Raw genomic sequence first — 18,860 nt, 5'->3', positions numbered from 1 at the left:
TAGATAACTAACTTGGGCTTCCAGCTAGCTATCTTAACAGTACCTCAGACATTGTTCTGATTATTAACAGCCCAAATCTATGCCATACTTCATAACAATAAACATTTGGGACAAAGGCGGCTCCCTGGGGTCCTGCCACCAATGTTCTAAATGTAGGTAAGTATAGAGCTGGTTGCTGGTTCACAAGGAATTGTGGTGCCACTTGCCACTGCTGAGAATACAGGCCAGCTAGGACTCACCACAGAGGGCAGTGATTAAGCACCGGAGGCCTCACCCCAGGTGCTGACCCAGGGTCATGGTTGGATCTTTAAAAGCTGTGGCGTACGGTTAAATATGCAGACATGTCAACCACCAGATGGGAAGCCTCTTTGGCAGCAGTTCCAATAAGTAAATGTCGGGTAGCTAAAGAAAAGCTTGGTCTCCTTAGGACTTGGGGAGGGGGAAACAATGAGGCACAGTATTTGTACAGAGAAGTATTGTGTTTTTACCCCAGCCTGGTGATCTGGGTGAGAGCCAGGCTACAGCACCTCCAAGAGTTCCCCTTTTCACTCCTTTTAGTTCTGGAGCAAACTTTCCTGTTTGACTGCAATAGTGTCTTCTTTTAGCCAGATAGAAGCTGTACAGAAGTGGATGGCAAAAGGTTTGATAAAAGTGAAACCAGATCTCTCATAGATTACATCAAGCCATGCCCCACAAAATTTGTATGATTTGAACATACTCATATGTACTAGCTCTGATTTATGTCCATGTTGTATTTTGTATGACTATTAATGTTGTCTGTATGGCACTGCAGAATCTGTGGAGCATAACAAATAAACAATGTTGATGATGATTGTCCAAATGATTTTTTCTTAACTAGTATATTTTAGGTTTCATTTTTAGATTAGTACAACATATTGGTTTTACAATTGAATACATTTTTACAAATTTAATACAAACAAAGGTAAGACAATGTCAGCACATTACCATCATTAATACTCGCTAACACAAACTGTAACAATTTTTTTGCAGTACTTAGTAGACTGTGTTTGAATTGAACGTAAAGTAATGTGTTAATAGTGTGGAGTAGCCTTTGTTGGAATTTATTAGGTGCACCACGTTACAAATGTCTTAGCATGTCCAAGATCATCTAAATTCACAACTTATTTGGTACTTATTGGTGACCTGTATGATCAGGAATCATAGATAAACCTGAGACAGAAGGGAGGCTTGTGCTGAATAAGAACCCCCAAATTGTCCAAAATCAATGAACATGGCCTTAGGAAGGCATTCTGTTGCACAGATACAGCAGGGTTAACTTATACTTAACCTGCGGGATCCCGACATTGCCACTTTAAAATAACATTGATGGAGGTCGCACTGACGTCAAAGTCTATTGCCGAAGAGTTGTCTATTCGGACTGAGTTGCTGTCAGCATCCTGGTGTGATCAGAAATCTGCAGGTTCGGTTTTCAGGTAAGTTTTTGTATATTGCAATTGTTTTTTATGTCAAATCCGATTTTTTTTGTAGGTCTCCTCTGTCGGATTTATCATCATCATTAAAACGATTACCACCAAATTATTTTGCCTGAGAAATTGTAAACAAATAGTTATTTTACTTGTTAGGGATAAATCTGTGATCTATGGTTGATGCTACTGTACATACATGAAAATAGAATTATGGACACAGTCCCTAGCTATTCCAGTCATTACACCATGAAGATGGGAGGGGGGTGTAGCTGGTAACAGAGTATATTGAATAGCTTATGTTGAGTTAAATATCAGTTGTGAAGGGACTACAACAAATTTTATTTTGTACTAGGTTAAACAGTCATGCCAGTCAGCAAAACTGACAGCTGCTGCTGTTCATTCAAGAAGTGGAAAAGCAAAGGTTCATAAAGTGTGCAGCTTTGCAATAGATTACACCAGCTGTGTTGGTTTAAATAGACATAAATTGAGGAAATGACACCTCTACCAGGTTGACAAGAAACCAGACTTTATTAATATTCTTGTTTTGGAACAATGAAATGTCTACACAAAAGAAATGACTGACATAAAAATACATTTCAAAAAATGAGGACGACTTCTAAAATGATGAGGAACATTTTCCATAGGAGGGCTGCCTGGTTTGACTTTACTGCTGGTAACGTTATTTTTGTAGGTGAACATGGTATTCTCTTACTTAAAGGAAGCGAGTTATACAAATATTGAATCTTGTTGCAAATTATTCCTCCTTGACTGTTATCACAGAGTGAGTTTACTAAAAAAAAATTGATAAATCTATGAACAGTGGTTAATAAGGGTGTGCACCGGGCACTTTTAGTGTTTTGGGTTTTGGGTTTTGGGTTCTGATTAGCTTGAGGTTTTGGGTTCTGATTTGTTTTGCCAAAACACCTGACGAAAGGTTTTGGTTCTAATTTAGGGTTTTGGGTTCTGATTTATTTTTAAAAAAGCATAAAAAGTGCTAAAATCTAGTTTTTTGTTTGTTTTTCACTCCTACGCTATTATTAACCTCAATAACATTCAATAACAATCATTTCCACTAATTTCCAGTCTATTCTGAACACCTCACACCTCACAATATTGTTTTTAGTCCAAAACGTTGCACCGAGGTAGCTTTCTGGACTGCGTAGTGGAGTGGGCCCGGTACCCAATTTGATACCGGGGCCACAATACCTCCGCCTTCAAATGGTCTCAATTCCACTGCACAGCTGCCTGCTTGTACATTCTCTGCAGCATATACAGGGTGTAGTTCGAGCGTGTCAATACCTCTTGTTTAAGACGATGACAGGTCATTTTGATTAATTTTGGATTTGGCAACAACAGTCAAAGTTTTTTAATATCTGATACGCCTCTATCTAGACTGCGTAGTGGAGTGGCCCCGGTACCCAATTTGGTACCGGGGCCACAATACCTCCTCCAACAATGGTACAGACCATTCATCATTGAGATCCCATCAAGTATGTTAAAGACAGACAGGGTTGAAGTGTTATTTGTTGACTTTGGAAAAAAAAAAACTGTCCCTGTTGCAAATCTTCGTGCAATGAAGAGTGACTTTTTCATTTAAAGGCTCAAGCTTTCAAGTGTAGTGTTTATAAGTTATAAACACTACAGTAGTTCTAGCATGTCAATACCTCTTGTTTTCAACGACCATGGTACAGAGCATTCATCATTGAGATCCCATCAAGTATGTTAAAGACAGACAGGGTCGAAGTGTTATTTGTTGACTTTGGGAACAAAAAAACTGTCCCTGTTGCAAATCTTCGTGCAATGAAGAGTGACTTTTTCATTTAAAGGCTCAAGCTTTCAAGTGTAGTGTTTATAAGTTATATTATACTTTTGGTTTAATTTGTTTAATTTGTTTTAATTTTGTTTTACTTTGTGCTCATGGCAAACGACTGTTGAACGGTCACATAATGCCAAAAAAAGAGTTGCAAGATGGAATTGTCCTTGGGCCCTCCCACCCACCCTGATGTTGTTGAAATAGGACATGCACACTTTAACAAACCAATCATTTCAGCGACAGGGCCTACCAAACAACTGTGGCTGAAATGATTGGTTTGTTTGGGCCCCCACACCAAATAAGCTATTCATCTTTCCCTGTACAAACTAAACAGGCTCTACTGAGGCAAGATGTCGTCCTCATCCTCATCCTCTGATTCCTCTCCCCCTTCAGTGTGTACTTCCTCCTCCTCACACATTATCAATTCGTCCCCGCTGGACTCCACAACCACAGGTCCCTCTGTACTATCTGAAGGGCAGTGCTGTACTTGATTGAGGAATTGATAATTCATTTTAATGAACATCATTTTTTCAACGTTTTGCGGAAGCAACCTCCTTCGCCGCTCACTGACCAGGTTCCCCGCTGCACTAAAAACTCTTTCCGAGTACACACTGGAGGGGGGACAACTCAGGTAAAATAGAGCCAGTTTGTACAGGGGCTTCCAAACTGCCTTTTTTTCCTGCCAGTCACAATATGGACTGTCTGACATGTCTATTTGGATAGTGTCAGAAAAATAATCCTCCACCCTTTTTTCTATTGTGACAGCATCCAATGCAGCGACACTAGACATGTCTGCAATGGTTGGCAGGTCCTTCAGTCCGGACCAGATGTTGTCTGCATCCCCGCTAGCGGGTCTTTTAGGAAAAACTGAGTTTTTTCCTCGCAGCCACAGGTGTGGAAGAATATGAAGGTGGAGCTGTTGGCATGTCACGGTCCTCTTCAGAGGACAATTTCCTGACCAGCAGGTCTTTGCACCTCTGTAGACTTGTGTCCGCCGGAAACAGAGACACAACATACGCTTTAAACCGAGGATCGAGCACGGTGGCCAAAATGTATTCCTCTGACTTTAAAAGAGTGACCACCCTCGGATCCTGGCAAAGCGTACGAAGGGCTTCATCCACAAGAGCTACATGCTTGGTGGAATCGCAATGGTTTACCAGCTCCTCCCTCACTTTCTCCAGCTGCTTCTGCAACAGCCTGATAAGGGGAATCACCTGACTCAAGCTGGCAGTGTCGGAACTGACTTCTCGTGTGGCAAGTTCAAATGGCTGGAGAACCTTGCACAACACGGAAATCAGTCTCCACTGCGCTTGACTCAGGCGCATCCCCACTCCTTTTCCTATGTCGTAGGTGGCTGTGTAGGCTTGAATGGCCTTTTGCTGCTCCTCCATCCTCTGCAGCATATAGAGGGTGGAGTTCCAGCGCGTCACAACCTCTTGTTTGAGGTGATGGCAGGGCAGGTTCAGACTCTTTTGATGTTGCTCGAGTCTGCGGTAGGCACTGGCAGAATGCCGAAAGTGTCCAGCAATTTTGCGGGCCACCGCAAGCATCTCCTGCACACCCCTGTCACTCTTGAGGTAATGCTGCACCACCAAATTAACGGTGTGGGCAAAACATGGGATGTGCTGGAAATTGCCCATATGTAATGCCCGCACAATGTTACTGGCGTTGTCTGACACCACAAATCCCCATGAGAGTCTAAGTGGGGTTAGCCACTCCGAGATTATTTCCCTCAGTTTTTCTGAGAGGTTGTCAGCGTTGTGCCTCTTACTAAAACCTGTGATACACAACGTTGCCTGCCTTGGCACGAGAAGCCGTTGTGGAGATGCTGCTACTGATGCAGCTGCTGTTGTTGCTGCGCAAGGTGATGCATCTACCCAGTGGGCTGTCACAGTCATATAGTCCTTAGTTTGCCCTGAACCACTTGTCCACATGTCCGTGGTTAAGTGGACAGTGGGTACAACCGCATTTTTCAGAGCACTGAGGACGCTTGTTCTTACTTCTCTGTACATTTTTGGTATCGCCTGCCTAGTGAAGTGGAATCTCGACAGGATTTGGTACCGGAGACACAATACCTCCATCAACCGTCTAAATCCCACTTCACTGATAGCGGACACCGGATGCACATCTAACACCAACATTGCTGTTATTGACGCAGTTATCTGCTTTGCTATAGGATGACTAGTGTCGTACTTGGTGCTCATGGCAAATGACTGTTGGACGGTCAATTGTTTGGTGAAAGACGTAGTGGTCTTACGACTTCCCCTCTGGGAAGATGACCGACTACCAGCAGCAACAGCAGCAGTGGCAGTAGTAGGCGTACTGCTGCAGGATTCCTCGGATGAATCCCGTATTGAAGAGGACTCAGTCTGGCTGGTGACATGGCCTGCAGGACTAAATCTGATGGAGATCGTGGAGGAAGTTGACGAGGAGGGTGTTGGTGGTGTGTATCCAACAGGACCAAGGGATTTAGGTGTCCCTGGACTGATGACGGTCCTAGCCCCAGTTCCTGAACTAACCACTGAACTATGAAGGTTATTCAGGTGACGTATAAGGGAGGATGTCCCTAGGTGGCCAAGATCCTTACCCCTGCTTATTTGAGCTTTACATAAGCTACATATGGCCATACATTTGTTGTCAGGATTTGGATAAAAATAACTCCAGACCGAAGAGGTGCATTTTTTGGTCTTCTGACCAGGCATGACGATGGGTTTTTTCATCCCATGGACAACAGCTTTTTCCCCCCCTGGTGCCTCATTTACAATAACCACATCAGCTCTCTCATCATCAAGTTCCTCCACAGCGCCAGCTACATCAATAGCCTCCTCCCGGTGTACAACATTGACACCTTGATTATCCAAATCTGGATCTACACTGTGGGTGATCCTTCCAGCATATGCAGAGGGTGTGCTGCAAATGGTGGATGGAGTCACCTCTTCCCGTACAGTGATGGGAAGGTCAGGCTTATCAACCACCAACACCCTTGGACTCGCCTTGGGGATTTGTGATGTCATCTGTTTAGAAGACAGAGTTGTTTGCTGTTTTGTTGTTGTTGCTGACAGCATAACTCTCTTCAATTTTTTTGAGAGGGGGGGAGGAGGAGGGCTTAGATCCTTGGGTGAAGCTGAACCACTAGTCCTGAACACGGGCCAGGGCCTAAGCCGTTCCTTGCCACTCCATGTCGTAAATGGCATATTGGCAAGTTTTTGTTTCTCCTCAGATGTTTTTAATTTTCTTTTTTTGGAAATTTTAGTCAACTTTGGGTTTTTGGATTTTACATGCCCTGTACTAGGAGATTGGGCATCGGCCTTGGCAGACAACGTTGATGGCATTTCATCGTCTATGTCATGACTAGTGGCAGCAGCTTCAGCATTAGGAGGAAGTGGTTCTTGATCTTTTCCTACTTTATCCTCCAAATTTTGGTACTCCATTATATGCAGCACAAGAAAGCGTACCCCTAAACCACACACACTGGGCAAAGCCTTTACAAATTATCTGCGGCACAGGAGATTACCACTGGACTGTATTTATATAGCAGTACCTATTTTTAGTGACAGCTGCAAGAGTGAACGTAGTGTGAATTTGAATTGAAATAGTACCACCTAATTTTGTGACAACTGGAAGAGTGAACGTAATGTGACCTTGAATTTAAATAGTACTACCTATTTTTTGTGACAGCTGCAAGAGTGAATGTAGTGTGACTTTGAATTGAAATAGTACTACCTATTTTTTTCAACCTAATTTTTTTTTTTTCGTATAATTTTTTTATAATTTTTTATTTTTTTTATATTTATTTGTTTATAACTTTTTAATAAATTTTTATAACTTTGGAATAATTTAGAAATAACAATGCCCTTAGCAGAACAGAGCACAGGACACAGCACCACTGGAATCAGCAGGACACAGCACTGCACAAAGCCCCACTGGACTCAGCAGGACAGATCACAGCACCACTGGACTCAGCAGGACAGAGCACAGGACACAGCACCACTGGACTGGACTGAGCAGAACACAGCACAGCACGAGAAATCACAGGACAGAGGACCACCTAACACACCCTCCCTCTTCCCTGATCAATGCCCGAGTGAAGATGGCGGCTGCAAGCGGGGAATTTAAAGGATCCGGGTATTGCGAGATCCGACAGCGGGATTATGAGTCAGAGCCTCGTTTTAAGTTTCGGAATCGGCGGGAATACCCGGACATCGCTCGGATCTGACTCGGAATCACACTGTTCGGGTGGGCTCGGATTCCAGACATCCGAGCCCGCTCATCCTTAGTGGTTAATAATAATAATAATAATAATTATAATAATAATAATAAGCTCCCATGCTTAGTGCTGTAATCAAGAGTATCCATTATGCAAGGGAACCCAAGGTGACTAAACCTACCTGTCCCCAGGGTGACTATATTTACCTGTCCCCAGAGTGACTATACCTACCTGTCCGCAGGGTGCATTGGGTGGAATAAGTAAAATAACTCTCAGTCTAATGCTGTTGCCTAACCCTTTCAACTTGGGGGATTCTTTCTAGACCCACTTTGAGCAGTGTGAGGCCAAAGTGTACAAGATTGCCATGGAGGTTATGGGGTAAGAGGTGAAGAAGTTTAGTCCTTGAGAGCCTACCCATCTCCCCCCACACAACACAGTGGGACATGTGGGCTCATAAACCACCATGTCCATTGAGAACAGTTAGATGGTCACTAGATGGCCCCTAGCCTAGTGTTACTCATTTACCTTGGAGGCAGTGGGGAATGGGGGCGGGTGACATAAAAAAATCAACTCCTAATCTAGTGTTGAGGGCCCTACATGTGCACCGAAGGAAATTGGGGATTTTGATGAGCAAGATGGTCTCCAGCCTAGTGCTGAAAAGCTCACCTCTCCACACTGTAGGTGGAGGCGGAAGGAGCAAGAAACTAGTGTCAGTTGAGGGGGTGGAATTATGACTCCAGATGTGGTATTGAATGACACCTCCAGGCTTCTTACCATTAGGGAAGGCTATGCATCGCCATTAAGGAAGGATATGCATCGCCAACTGTGGCCTTCCTGATGTGAAATTGCTCTGCCAGTTCAACCAATCAATAATTTAAAAGCCGGACACATAAAAATGTTTCTTCTTTTCTGATTGATCAGTTGATCTGAAAAAATCCACATAAAAATTGCCATAAAAACAAAATCCCTCTCCTCATCCATAACAGCAGCACTGCGCAGACTGAAAAGTTTCTCCAATGACAATATCTCTTCGAGCCCTATTTGTTTGGTAATACAAATTCAAAGGCTTTTTCCACCACTTCTTTTTTGTTTTGTTTTGTAATCTTAATGTTTTTGTTTAATGCAGAACATAACAGGAAGATACAGATTATTTTTATTTTCTAATTTTCGATGGGACAGATGAAACATTCGAGTACTATGGGAATCCGTAAGGACTTTCTCATTTTAATTTTTATGTCAGTTGTGCATTTCTGTATTTTGTTTTGTTTTTTACTTTATTATTGGGATGGTGGCTAAAGCAGGACATCTTAATGAGGTAGAGATCTGTTCTTTGACTTGGAAATTCAAAAACCTTGATATCTTTATGAATATTAATTTTATTTTATTTTTTTCAGCCATTCCCATATATTGTACAAGATCCAATTTAGACCAAGATTCAGTTTTGAGAAAGACAGTTTCAAATTTTCCTCTTTAATACTCTGCTATAAAGAAGATTTCATGATTGACTATGGCTGCATCACACACATCATATTTTTTATAATAAAGAAAAACCAGATGATCTGAAGATAGAAGTGTACACCACTATGTTGCACAATAGTTCAATGTATGTTCAGTAATACATGTACAGTATATCTTAATTTAACACAATATTAAAGAAAATTTAGCTTTATATGTTTGCGGTGTTCAATTTTCCTGTAGGCAGCACTCAATATGCTTCAGCAGCTGCCTAAGGAGTTCATGGAAATGTCACATTGCAATTCAACCAATATTGCACCTGGGACAATTACAGAAAAAATACGTCATCGGGAAAAAAAATATCAAGGATCAAGTTTAATTTATGCTGTTAGTAAATATATCTTTCCATTCAGATTTGGATAAAAAATAGATTAGCAATGTCTAGCATGTTAAGAAAGCACATTGTTAATACTTATCTAAATTGAAGCATTACAGGTCTGATTACAGGTTGAGGAGTATACAAATGTACGTTCTGTTCACATTTAATGGATGTATCTAGAAGGTCCTAAACCATTCTGTTTTCATTTATCTCTTGTTGGGCATAAGGCAATGAGCCAGCTATGCGCATAACTAACAGTGCATGGCATAGCTCTAGGTAGAAGATGGATGCAGTTTTCCCAGGACATTTCACATTGTGGACATTTTCCCTGTGTTAGTGCAGCTCTGTCTATGATGAGAAGGCCAACCTATCGTAGTTTGTATTACACACTCCTTTGAGCAGACAGGGGTCTCCATGCCTCACTAGGATTCAGAAGACAGGAGAGGAAGTTCTGTTTGCTGACTGTTCCCCCTTCCCTTCACATACAAGTACCTCCTAGGCCAAAGAGATTGATTGCATGACTTTAATATTCATATTAAGTAAATGGCACCAAAGCAAATATATATTTTAGGAATACACAGATTTAATTTTTTCCAACAAATACACCAATCATGTAGTATTCTTCTGAAGTATAGAAATGACAAATGCTGTACATCTGTGCAGTCCAACTTACTTTTTTGTTACCAAGGCAGAACTTTTGGACTACTACAATTATACTATTTACTATGGAGAGCTGTGTAAAGCTAAGTAGAAATAAAATCCCATGAAAAGTGTTCATCCTAGAACAGTGATGGCTAACATGTGACACTCCAGCTGTTGTGAAACTACAATCCCCAGCATGCTTTGCCAGTAGATAACTAGCTGATAGCTGGCAGAGCATGCTGGGACTTGTAGTTTCACAACACCTGGAGTGTCACAGGTTAGCCATCACTGTCCTAGAACATGAGTAAAAAAAATTGTGGAAAATTAATGTGCTTTTTTCATGTCACAAAAAGCTAAAACTATACATGACATTTTTACTTATGCAAATATGGGCAAACATGCTTAACCCTTAGACCTAAGCTAGGATTCTTATTATAGGGAGTAATTTTAATCCCCAAATCAGTTGAAGAAGTAGCAACATCAAGATGAAAACTTAAATTATAATGACAAATTATATGTAAATACATGTTCAAAATCTAGCATTTATTTTAGTAAAACAAATAAACATTTAAATTCCTTGTTATAATGTGGCATCCTCTTTACTCTTTTGCTTTTTATGGACAGAACATAGTAACTGGTTAATTCTAATGCTTCAAGGGCACATTAAGAGAAGTGGCACATATATGCTATAAAATGAACACATATAAGTTACACCTACTGCCTTATATTACAGTAGACATGCCTTAACCTGTCACAGCTAAATGCATCTATTCCAATAAAAGTATTGCATCAAACCCTACTCTATTTGTACTACCACTATCACTTCCTCACTACACTATCTAGAGGAGACACCAAAATCAAAGATATAGTGAAAAACTATTGAATCACTTATTGGGGTAATGTATTTTTGCACCATATAAAAACTGGTATTTTATTTAATTTGTTTTTTAAACATTGTTTTGAGACTTTAGTCCCCTATTTCTCATAATTCTTTGACAGTCTCGGTATAAGGAGAAAAAGTTCCACTCAGATGCTTTAGTGAATGGGTTAAGAAATATGTTGAGCAGGTATTAAAGCCACAGTCGTGTCAATATGGACTTCACGGGGGAGATACATCAACACCAGCTCCAACTTTTTGAAACAGGCCAAGTGATAATAGGAGAGTGACTACAGAATGGGACTGTTACAGTCACATAGGACCCAGCAGATCTGGTGAGCTCTGCATCCAATATAAGTGAATTTTGTGTTTTAAATTAAATCATTGCACTCCTTCTAAACTGATCTTTTTAGTTTTCGAAAGAATTCTTATTTAGCAATATTTTACTGTATCAATGGGATTTATGAAATGTGTACCTTTCCCTCAGCTTGCTCAGCCATCCAATAAATTTAGTACACGACAACACAGTTTTAATACAACGGAAACCTCTACATTGTTCTTTGCAGTAAAGTCATACATTTGGGAGATCAGGACCTGTGTGAGATAACAGAGAAAAATAAATGATTGTTCATATATGATATAGGTTGCTCTTAGTTGCAAACTTGGAACCACTGGTGAACATTGCAGCAATAGCAAGGAGGAGACTTACTAAAGCATGAAACTTTTGGCCACCTGGTGGATCCAACTCTATTCCAGGGTTCCTCAACTGTGGCTCTCAAGAGCCCCCAACTGCTTGTCATTTTATGTTTATATTCCATACTGGACTGGGCAGGATAGAAGGAGATTTGGATCAGCCAAACTATCCATTATATCACTTACAGAAACTGAAATGTGTTGTGGGAAAGATGAAGCAATTGCTACTACACAACAATACTGACATGATTCCGGAAACAATGTAAACACCCCATACTGTTTGTCCTCATTGCATTTGCAATATAAGGAATCTTAAAATATGGCTGCATTGAAATGAAATAGTAAAAAAGCAAAAACTTTTAAATTATTTCAATGTAGTATAGAATATAACTGCATCAATGGTTTAAAAAAGATCTCATGACTTTCTGGCAAGCTGTGTGTTTCTTGCAGTAATGCAGCCAGGAAATACTGTTTACAATTTTGTTAAATACAATTCTTAATGGCATGTTTTAGCTGTGGTTTACTTCATACAATAATTACCTGCAGTGCACGTAGCTGTATATAATAAACAGATGCATACAGGTAACCTTTATTCAGCTAAGAGTATCATCACTGCTTGATAAATCAGCACGGCGGAATAAAAGTGTTTTCGTGTCAGGTGAGGTAGCATTTAGCACGCCTGTACATTCACTTGTAAGGAATTTAAATGCGATGTATGTATAAATTGTAGATATTACAGTTGCACATGGCAACATGTTAGTACTCTGAGACATTTAAGAGCTTCTTTGGAAGTGAGGATACAGCCAGCTGCCTCAGTCTTTAGTTACAGTGTTAAAAGCTTCTGTTCATATCCCCACTCCCCCTCCTCCACTCCTACATCAGCCTCCGTGTCAGCATCAGCATCAGTAGCAGCAGCTCTAAGAGAACGTACAGTATCTGCTGCTCGCACAGAGCACACACCGAGCAGGAGACAAGTGAACAGCAGCTTCCAGTATTGAAATCGCATCCCACCGCTCAGATCACTTCAGAAGTTGGGGGATAGCAGTCAGCCTAAAAGTTGGAGGGAACGGAGCTTACACAGGTTGACAAGCCAGACATCTCAGGATCTCTTGACATTCTCCTATCTCCAAGGCTGGGTCCGGAGGAAATGATCTGTGCGCTGCTGCTGCTGGTTACAGGGACGATGCAGTGTGACAGCAGCGCGTCTTAACTAGATCCTCCCTGCACCACCTTCTCCTTCTCATCATCATCAACCTCCTCCTCCCCTTCAGCTCCCTCCAGCTCCCGGCTTGTTTATAGAGCAGAGTGGGACTGGGAGGGATTGTAACCACCGGTTTAGAGCTCATCCACGTGTTTCCACCAGTGGGGTCTTGAGTTGTTATCTAAGAAAGGGGCTTCTGTAGGAGCTGCGCATCTGTCTTTCTGGTCATGATGCGGGATTACACACAAGAATGACCTAGGAGTATGGGGGAAAGTATAATATATCTTTTCTGCTTGTCAGTTGGAAAGATCACTGAGGCGTAACGATCTGAAGGTATGTTGGTGCTGGATCAGGAAAGTGAACGGCATGGTAGTGTGTGTTATCAGACTGGCATGGAGTGACAATGTGGAATGAACACCAGGGTCTGTTGGAGACTGAAGAGGGTATTACTGCACAGTACTCTTCCTGAGGAGCGTCAACTTCATTCTGTGTCCAATTAAATCCAGTTAGACCCACCTGTTCATAGCCTTACTCCTCAATATTGTAAAAGTTGGAGCAAAGAAATGCAGCTTCAGTAATAACGAATTATACACCCCAACTGTCATCTCTGCCAGCCAACAATATAATACTATATGGGTCGTTTCACAAGTAAACATCAGTTATTTCACTGGATAGACACTAGTGCTGGCATTGCATCACACTATTATACATGTGTCTTTTTAATACTTGGAATTTACCTGTGTAGGTGTTTTTTACTGTGGAAATCACTTAGACAACTGTGGGTTGTCAGTGAGGTTTCAGTTGTACAGCAGACTGTATATCTCTAAATCACCTAAAACTGCTGTTAAAGTTTTAAGTAACACATAGCAACACCTTCTCCTTTCAAACTCTGGGAGATCTTTGTGGATTACTCACTTTCCAACAAAACCTCCATCCTCACATCTACTGCCATGAAGAGAAAGCAGAAAAGGTTTATCCAGATGGCTTTGCTATTTACAGTGGCTTTGATATTCCTGCCTAATATTGGTCTTTGGTCTTTGTACAAGGAAAAGCAGCTCATGAAATCCACTGATGGAGGAGATCAGGTAAGACACACGGAAGTTATTGCACCTCATGAAACACATTGCTCTGCTGGACAGATATACTCTATAGATTGTGTATCCTCACATTTGTCACTTGAAACAAGCTTTTTTAAATAATTGATTGCCAAGGTAATTGGTGGGATTACGTGATAGGCTTAATACATGTTGGAAACCTTAATGTTATATTCTATTGGGAAAGCGAAAGATTCATTATTATTGATGCACATCAGAGACAATGTAAAACTTCTCAAAAAGAACATATAAATTGACTTTCCATTTGCTTTTGTATACACTGCTTTCTTATACACATACATGCTTATGTATTGGTAATATTTTGCTAAATAATGAATATTTAATATTTCCTATTACTTTCATTACTGAATAATGTGAGTTGAAATTTGCTTAAGGGAGGTGATTACCTTTGCAACATGTCAACAAAAGGCTTATTTGGTATAGTGCTTGTGGCTGACTTAAAGTACTTCATAAACTCTTTAGAAGTTGTTGTTCATTGAATTCCTATAGCCAATTAAAATAAATTATGTATTTTATCAACTAAAGATACTTAATATTCAAGTATATGGCAGATGCACTCTGAATGCCTTTGGATCTTTAAATCTCTAAATATTTAGGATTATTTGATTGTCAATGTCTAGTATTTTATATGTAAATTACTTTGATTGAAAAAATGTGTGTTGATTATTAGACAAAATTTGGTATTTTTAGCAATATTTTAAACTTAGTGCTATGTTCTAATTTTGCAGAAAAGTTTTCAGGCAGAGATGGTTCTGGCAGAAGATATATTAGGGAAGAACAGCCAGTTTTTCCTTTTGTAGTGCAATTGATTGAAATAAGCATAATAATTGGGAATCCTGATTTGTTCTACACGTTATGCTTTTGACAGTGCTTGGATAATCTTCTACATTGCTGTCTACATTCATTTTCCATTTTTAGATACTATTCCTTCAACTTAAGAAACAAGAGACTATATGATGGAATTCACATTTTAAATATGTATATCTGTCTGCCTAAATTAAGGACCCAGAATAAAAGTTATTTGCTGATAATAATGCACAAAATATACAGCTTCTAAATATAGCCTTGAAACACAGAATTGATCCTAATATATGTAAAAACGTCTGTAATTAATATTTGTATAATCTGTTCTAATGTCATCACTTATAATAAGTGAGCTCTAATGTTATCACTTCTGCATTAAGAAGACTGACTTATTATAAGGAAAAACACAACCCATGTTGCAAATTATTATGGACATTAGAAGTCACCACGGAGATCTGTGACGTGTAATAAAGCCGCAGCCTGTGACCTCGCACCTTTATGTTATCAGGAATCTCCTAGGTGATTATAATATGTTTATTGTTTTCAATAGGTGGTACATTATCCTGTAATAAATTGATTTTGTTACAGTTTTGTTAAACATAGATGTAAGATCTTATATGCCAATTACCATTTATTATAACACATGTGCAAGTTGATGCATATCCAGCATGCTTTATTTTACTTGTAAAGCAATCACTTTTGGAGATTAGTTTTGGCTCGTGACAATTAGTAAAAATTAACTTATTTCTATGATGAGAGAAACTTAGTAAATGGTATGACCCAAGTTCATGACCCATGAGGCTCATCAATACCTTTCACCTAATGACCAGGATGTGATTTCATTCAGCTGTACTAATTTGTATACATTAGGGCTAGCATAGTGCTGTCATATATAAAGCCAGTCTGTTCCTTCGTACAGTATAATGTAAAATCTATCTTAGCCTATTTACATGTTTTAGACAATAGCTAAATTCTTTTCAAGCTTAGAAAATAGCTTTAATAAGGCAGTGATTAGTGATTGTAATGGATCTCTGGCATGGATGTGAACTTCATCGGAAAGCTCTGAAACAAGCAATTTATGCTTGAAATGTATGTATATTGTGTTTCAGATTGTTAAAACTATGGGCGATTTTACTTTGGAAGTGAATACGTAATTCATGGTCAGAAGTCTTTTCCCACCAGTAACCACATGATCCACTTGATATGTTCCAGCAACGGACGTCTAACTAGTTGTGCAAACGTATTTTTTTGGGCTCACACAAGGAATGTGAGAGGGCAAATATTTCCTAGGGGTAAATATTGATCTTAAGGAGCGTATTGACAAAAACAAGGGTATTGTATGAATTTCCAAATTATGTACATGAAAAGGGATGTTTGCCATTGTGTTGAACTTCACATACCAACAAGATTGGGTACAGCGCTTACTGAATTTCGGTATCTGAGGAATGCACTTGATATATGATTTACAGGCTTTTCGCATGCATCAGCAGATGTGGGGGAAGCTGTACTGAATTGCTAGACATATGACACAAAAGATGATTTTCAAGGTTTGGCAATCAAGTTTCAGTAATGCAATATGAGATGCCAAGGACTGGGATCTGTAATTTGCTCCTTAGTGGGAAATTTGAAGGCAACAGGACTTCTCCAAAAACATAACTAGAAATTATTAGGCCTCATAGCAATCTTTTGATAAGTCATCTCCCCTGTAAGTAATTCTCTAGCTCCATTCCGTAGTCAGACTAACCAATCTACCAAAGTTACCCATACTATACACTATACATACTTTTCATCTTCAAGTAGTTATAGAATCAGATCGCTATCTGAATCCTTCGTTATACAGCCAGACCAAGGGGATCATTAGAGGTTTATGCTTTCTTTAATTTCTGGGCCCTCTAAGCTGCCATATGCCCTTTCGTTTCTTTGTGCTGCTAGTATCAAGGATTATTGCAACATGTCCACAGTGATCATTTTCTTTTGTCTAAATCCAGGTTCTGTACAGGTGCCTGGGAGAAAAACAATCTGAAGGATAGCTAAAAGTTTCCTTTCATTTCACAGGCAAGCTAAATGTAGGCTAAGCGTTTGATTCATCATTGTTTTAGAAAAATATGTGTACAGCTGCTGTATGACTCTACAATATAGGGTGCGTAATCTTAGGTGATATATGTAATTACGTACCACAAGAACTATGTATCTTACTTTAGGGCCAAGCACAAGAAATACAATAAAAAGAAATAAGTAATGTTGGATAAAGCTACTATTTACATATATAATAAAAGAAATGCAGAAACCATCTCAACTAGCCTCAGTAATCTAAGTATCTCAGATTATGGAGTTAGCTTTCAGCTATGGGTCTGTAACTATGTGTATGTGTGTATGTAGGTGCTACAGAAGGAGTGTATTGAACAATTTTTTTTAATAGAGGTGATATGTAAACAAGACATTAACCAAAATTGAAAGATCCAGATATGATTTGTCTTGCTTTTATTGTATCCATTTCAATTCATTATCATAGTTTTGGCTATTATTGTATTTTCACATTGGTTTGACATAAAACAATCAATTGCTTAGATGTCATGTCAGTAGTACGCACAAAATACACACACTTTGTCCAACAGATAAATAATTTGTTAATTTGTTATTAAGTTGCAGATCAGTGGAACTTTTTTTATTTGTGGAGTTGAGAAAAAAATTATTAAACAATTTGAATGGACTTATAATTCTCTAATTACTACACTACTTACTTCACTACATCAACCATTGACAGTGCAGCTGTCAATTTTGTTGTTACTTGGCATCAGGGGTCTCCCATACAAGCCCATTAAAGGAATCCTGCCACTCATCTCCCTTGCTCCATTACTTAATCATACTACTTGACTGTAAATGATTACACTGAATGTAATAAAGCAGGGAGTAGTCAAGGGCATAAGGGTAGAAAGGAAAAGTGGAGGAGTTGATCACAGCTGCCAATTGGATTCTAGTTATCATTTTCTAGAATGTACTAGATAAATTGTAGCTTGAATTTGATTGGTTGCTATGCGCCACTCCTCCACTTTTCCTTTACCACATAGAGATCAAATCAGCGGGAAGAGTCCATGGCGTTTATAAAATTATTTTAAAAAAAAAGTAAAAAGTTGGTGTAACTGTAAAGTGAATTTACATAGCCAGAAGTGTCTTGCTGGAATCTACATTATACAAGGGTAAGTTATGCATATGACATAGATGATTATTGTTATTAATATTTTATACCCATTAGTAAACTATGCTCATAAGTCATATTTTAATTTTCTAAGGACTTCTCTTTAAAATTTACACATTTGTGATTTGATTATGTTTCTATATCATATATTTAATCATACATGAGACATATAAGATTTTTTACAATGTGTTTGTTGTACTAGGTTTTTTTTGGCTGACATATGTATTATTTTTAGTCACAGTTAGATAACTTACCACTGTTGCTAAGGCTGCAACTTATAAAGGTAAGTTTCTTATGTGCCAATGAACACTACAAGTGTTCATGAATAATTTCAACTGTCCATTAAAATAAAAAAGGGGCATTGTAAGTGCAAACTTAGATTCAGGGCTGTGCTCTAATAATGATGATATTCTATAATATCAAGAATTCCTCTATGGGCAAGTTAATACAAACTATAGGTGATGCCCCCCCCCACGTCACCCCTTTTTATCTAGAGTCATAAATTTGGATTGGGAGCTTCCTTTCTCAGTATACTGGGGAACAAAATGAAAACTATACCATATAGGTCACTAATTGAACTGTAAATTGACCATTTATTGCATTATTTTTTACTGTAACTTCATCTATCTGTTTCAACTAAAACTGTGTTAATATGGAAAACAAAAAGCTGTTCTACAAACAGTTCAATCCTCGTGTTAGTCTGAATTGTTAATCCTTGAAATGTTTTTACTGACAATTATACAAAAAATGCCAACAGCAATTTACTGATACATCATTATGTTGTACTATAATTTGAGTTGGCAGCCCTAGTGTGAGTTTCTTGGGATCTTGGACATAGGAAATTTTATCTTACTGGATGAAAAACATTAAAAAGCAATTGCAAGCTCACCTGGCAGGGGCTATAGCACAGATGCAAAGATATTCACGGCTCTAAGTAAAATTGATATATCCGTGTAATTTTAGTAAACAGAAAATGGGGACTGACTTTGATATTTACTTTTCACACAGTTATGTTTCTTTTATATCTGTA

At 39.1% G+C, this 18,860-nt stretch overlaps 1 protein-coding gene across 1 annotated transcript in view; it reads left to right on the top strand.

Annotated features, from left to right (window-relative positions):
* The first annotated feature begins 12,403 nt into the window (after nucleotides 1–12,403).
* The window catches only part of GALNTL6 (polypeptide N-acetylgalactosaminyltransferase like 6), a 1,017,111-nt gene continuing 1,010,654 nt past the window's right edge, over nucleotides 12,404–18,860 (top strand). Inside the window, exon 1 of the mRNA XM_075197705.1 lies at nucleotides 12,404–13,800. Coding sequence (XP_075053806.1) covers nucleotides 13,666–13,800 — 135 coding nt within the window. The 5' untranslated portion in view covers nucleotides 12,404–13,665. The remainder of the gene's footprint in view (nucleotides 13,801–18,860) is intronic.

The sequence above is a fragment of the Mixophyes fleayi genome, chromosome 1, assembly GCF_038048845.1.
Source record: "Mixophyes fleayi isolate aMixFle1 chromosome 1, aMixFle1.hap1, whole genome shotgun sequence".
In the NCBI taxonomy this organism is placed as follows: domain Eukaryota; kingdom Metazoa; phylum Chordata; class Amphibia; order Anura; family Limnodynastidae; genus Mixophyes; species Mixophyes fleayi.
Note: the sequence above shows the minus strand (reverse complement) of the source record. Positions and strands in the feature narration are given on the sequence as shown.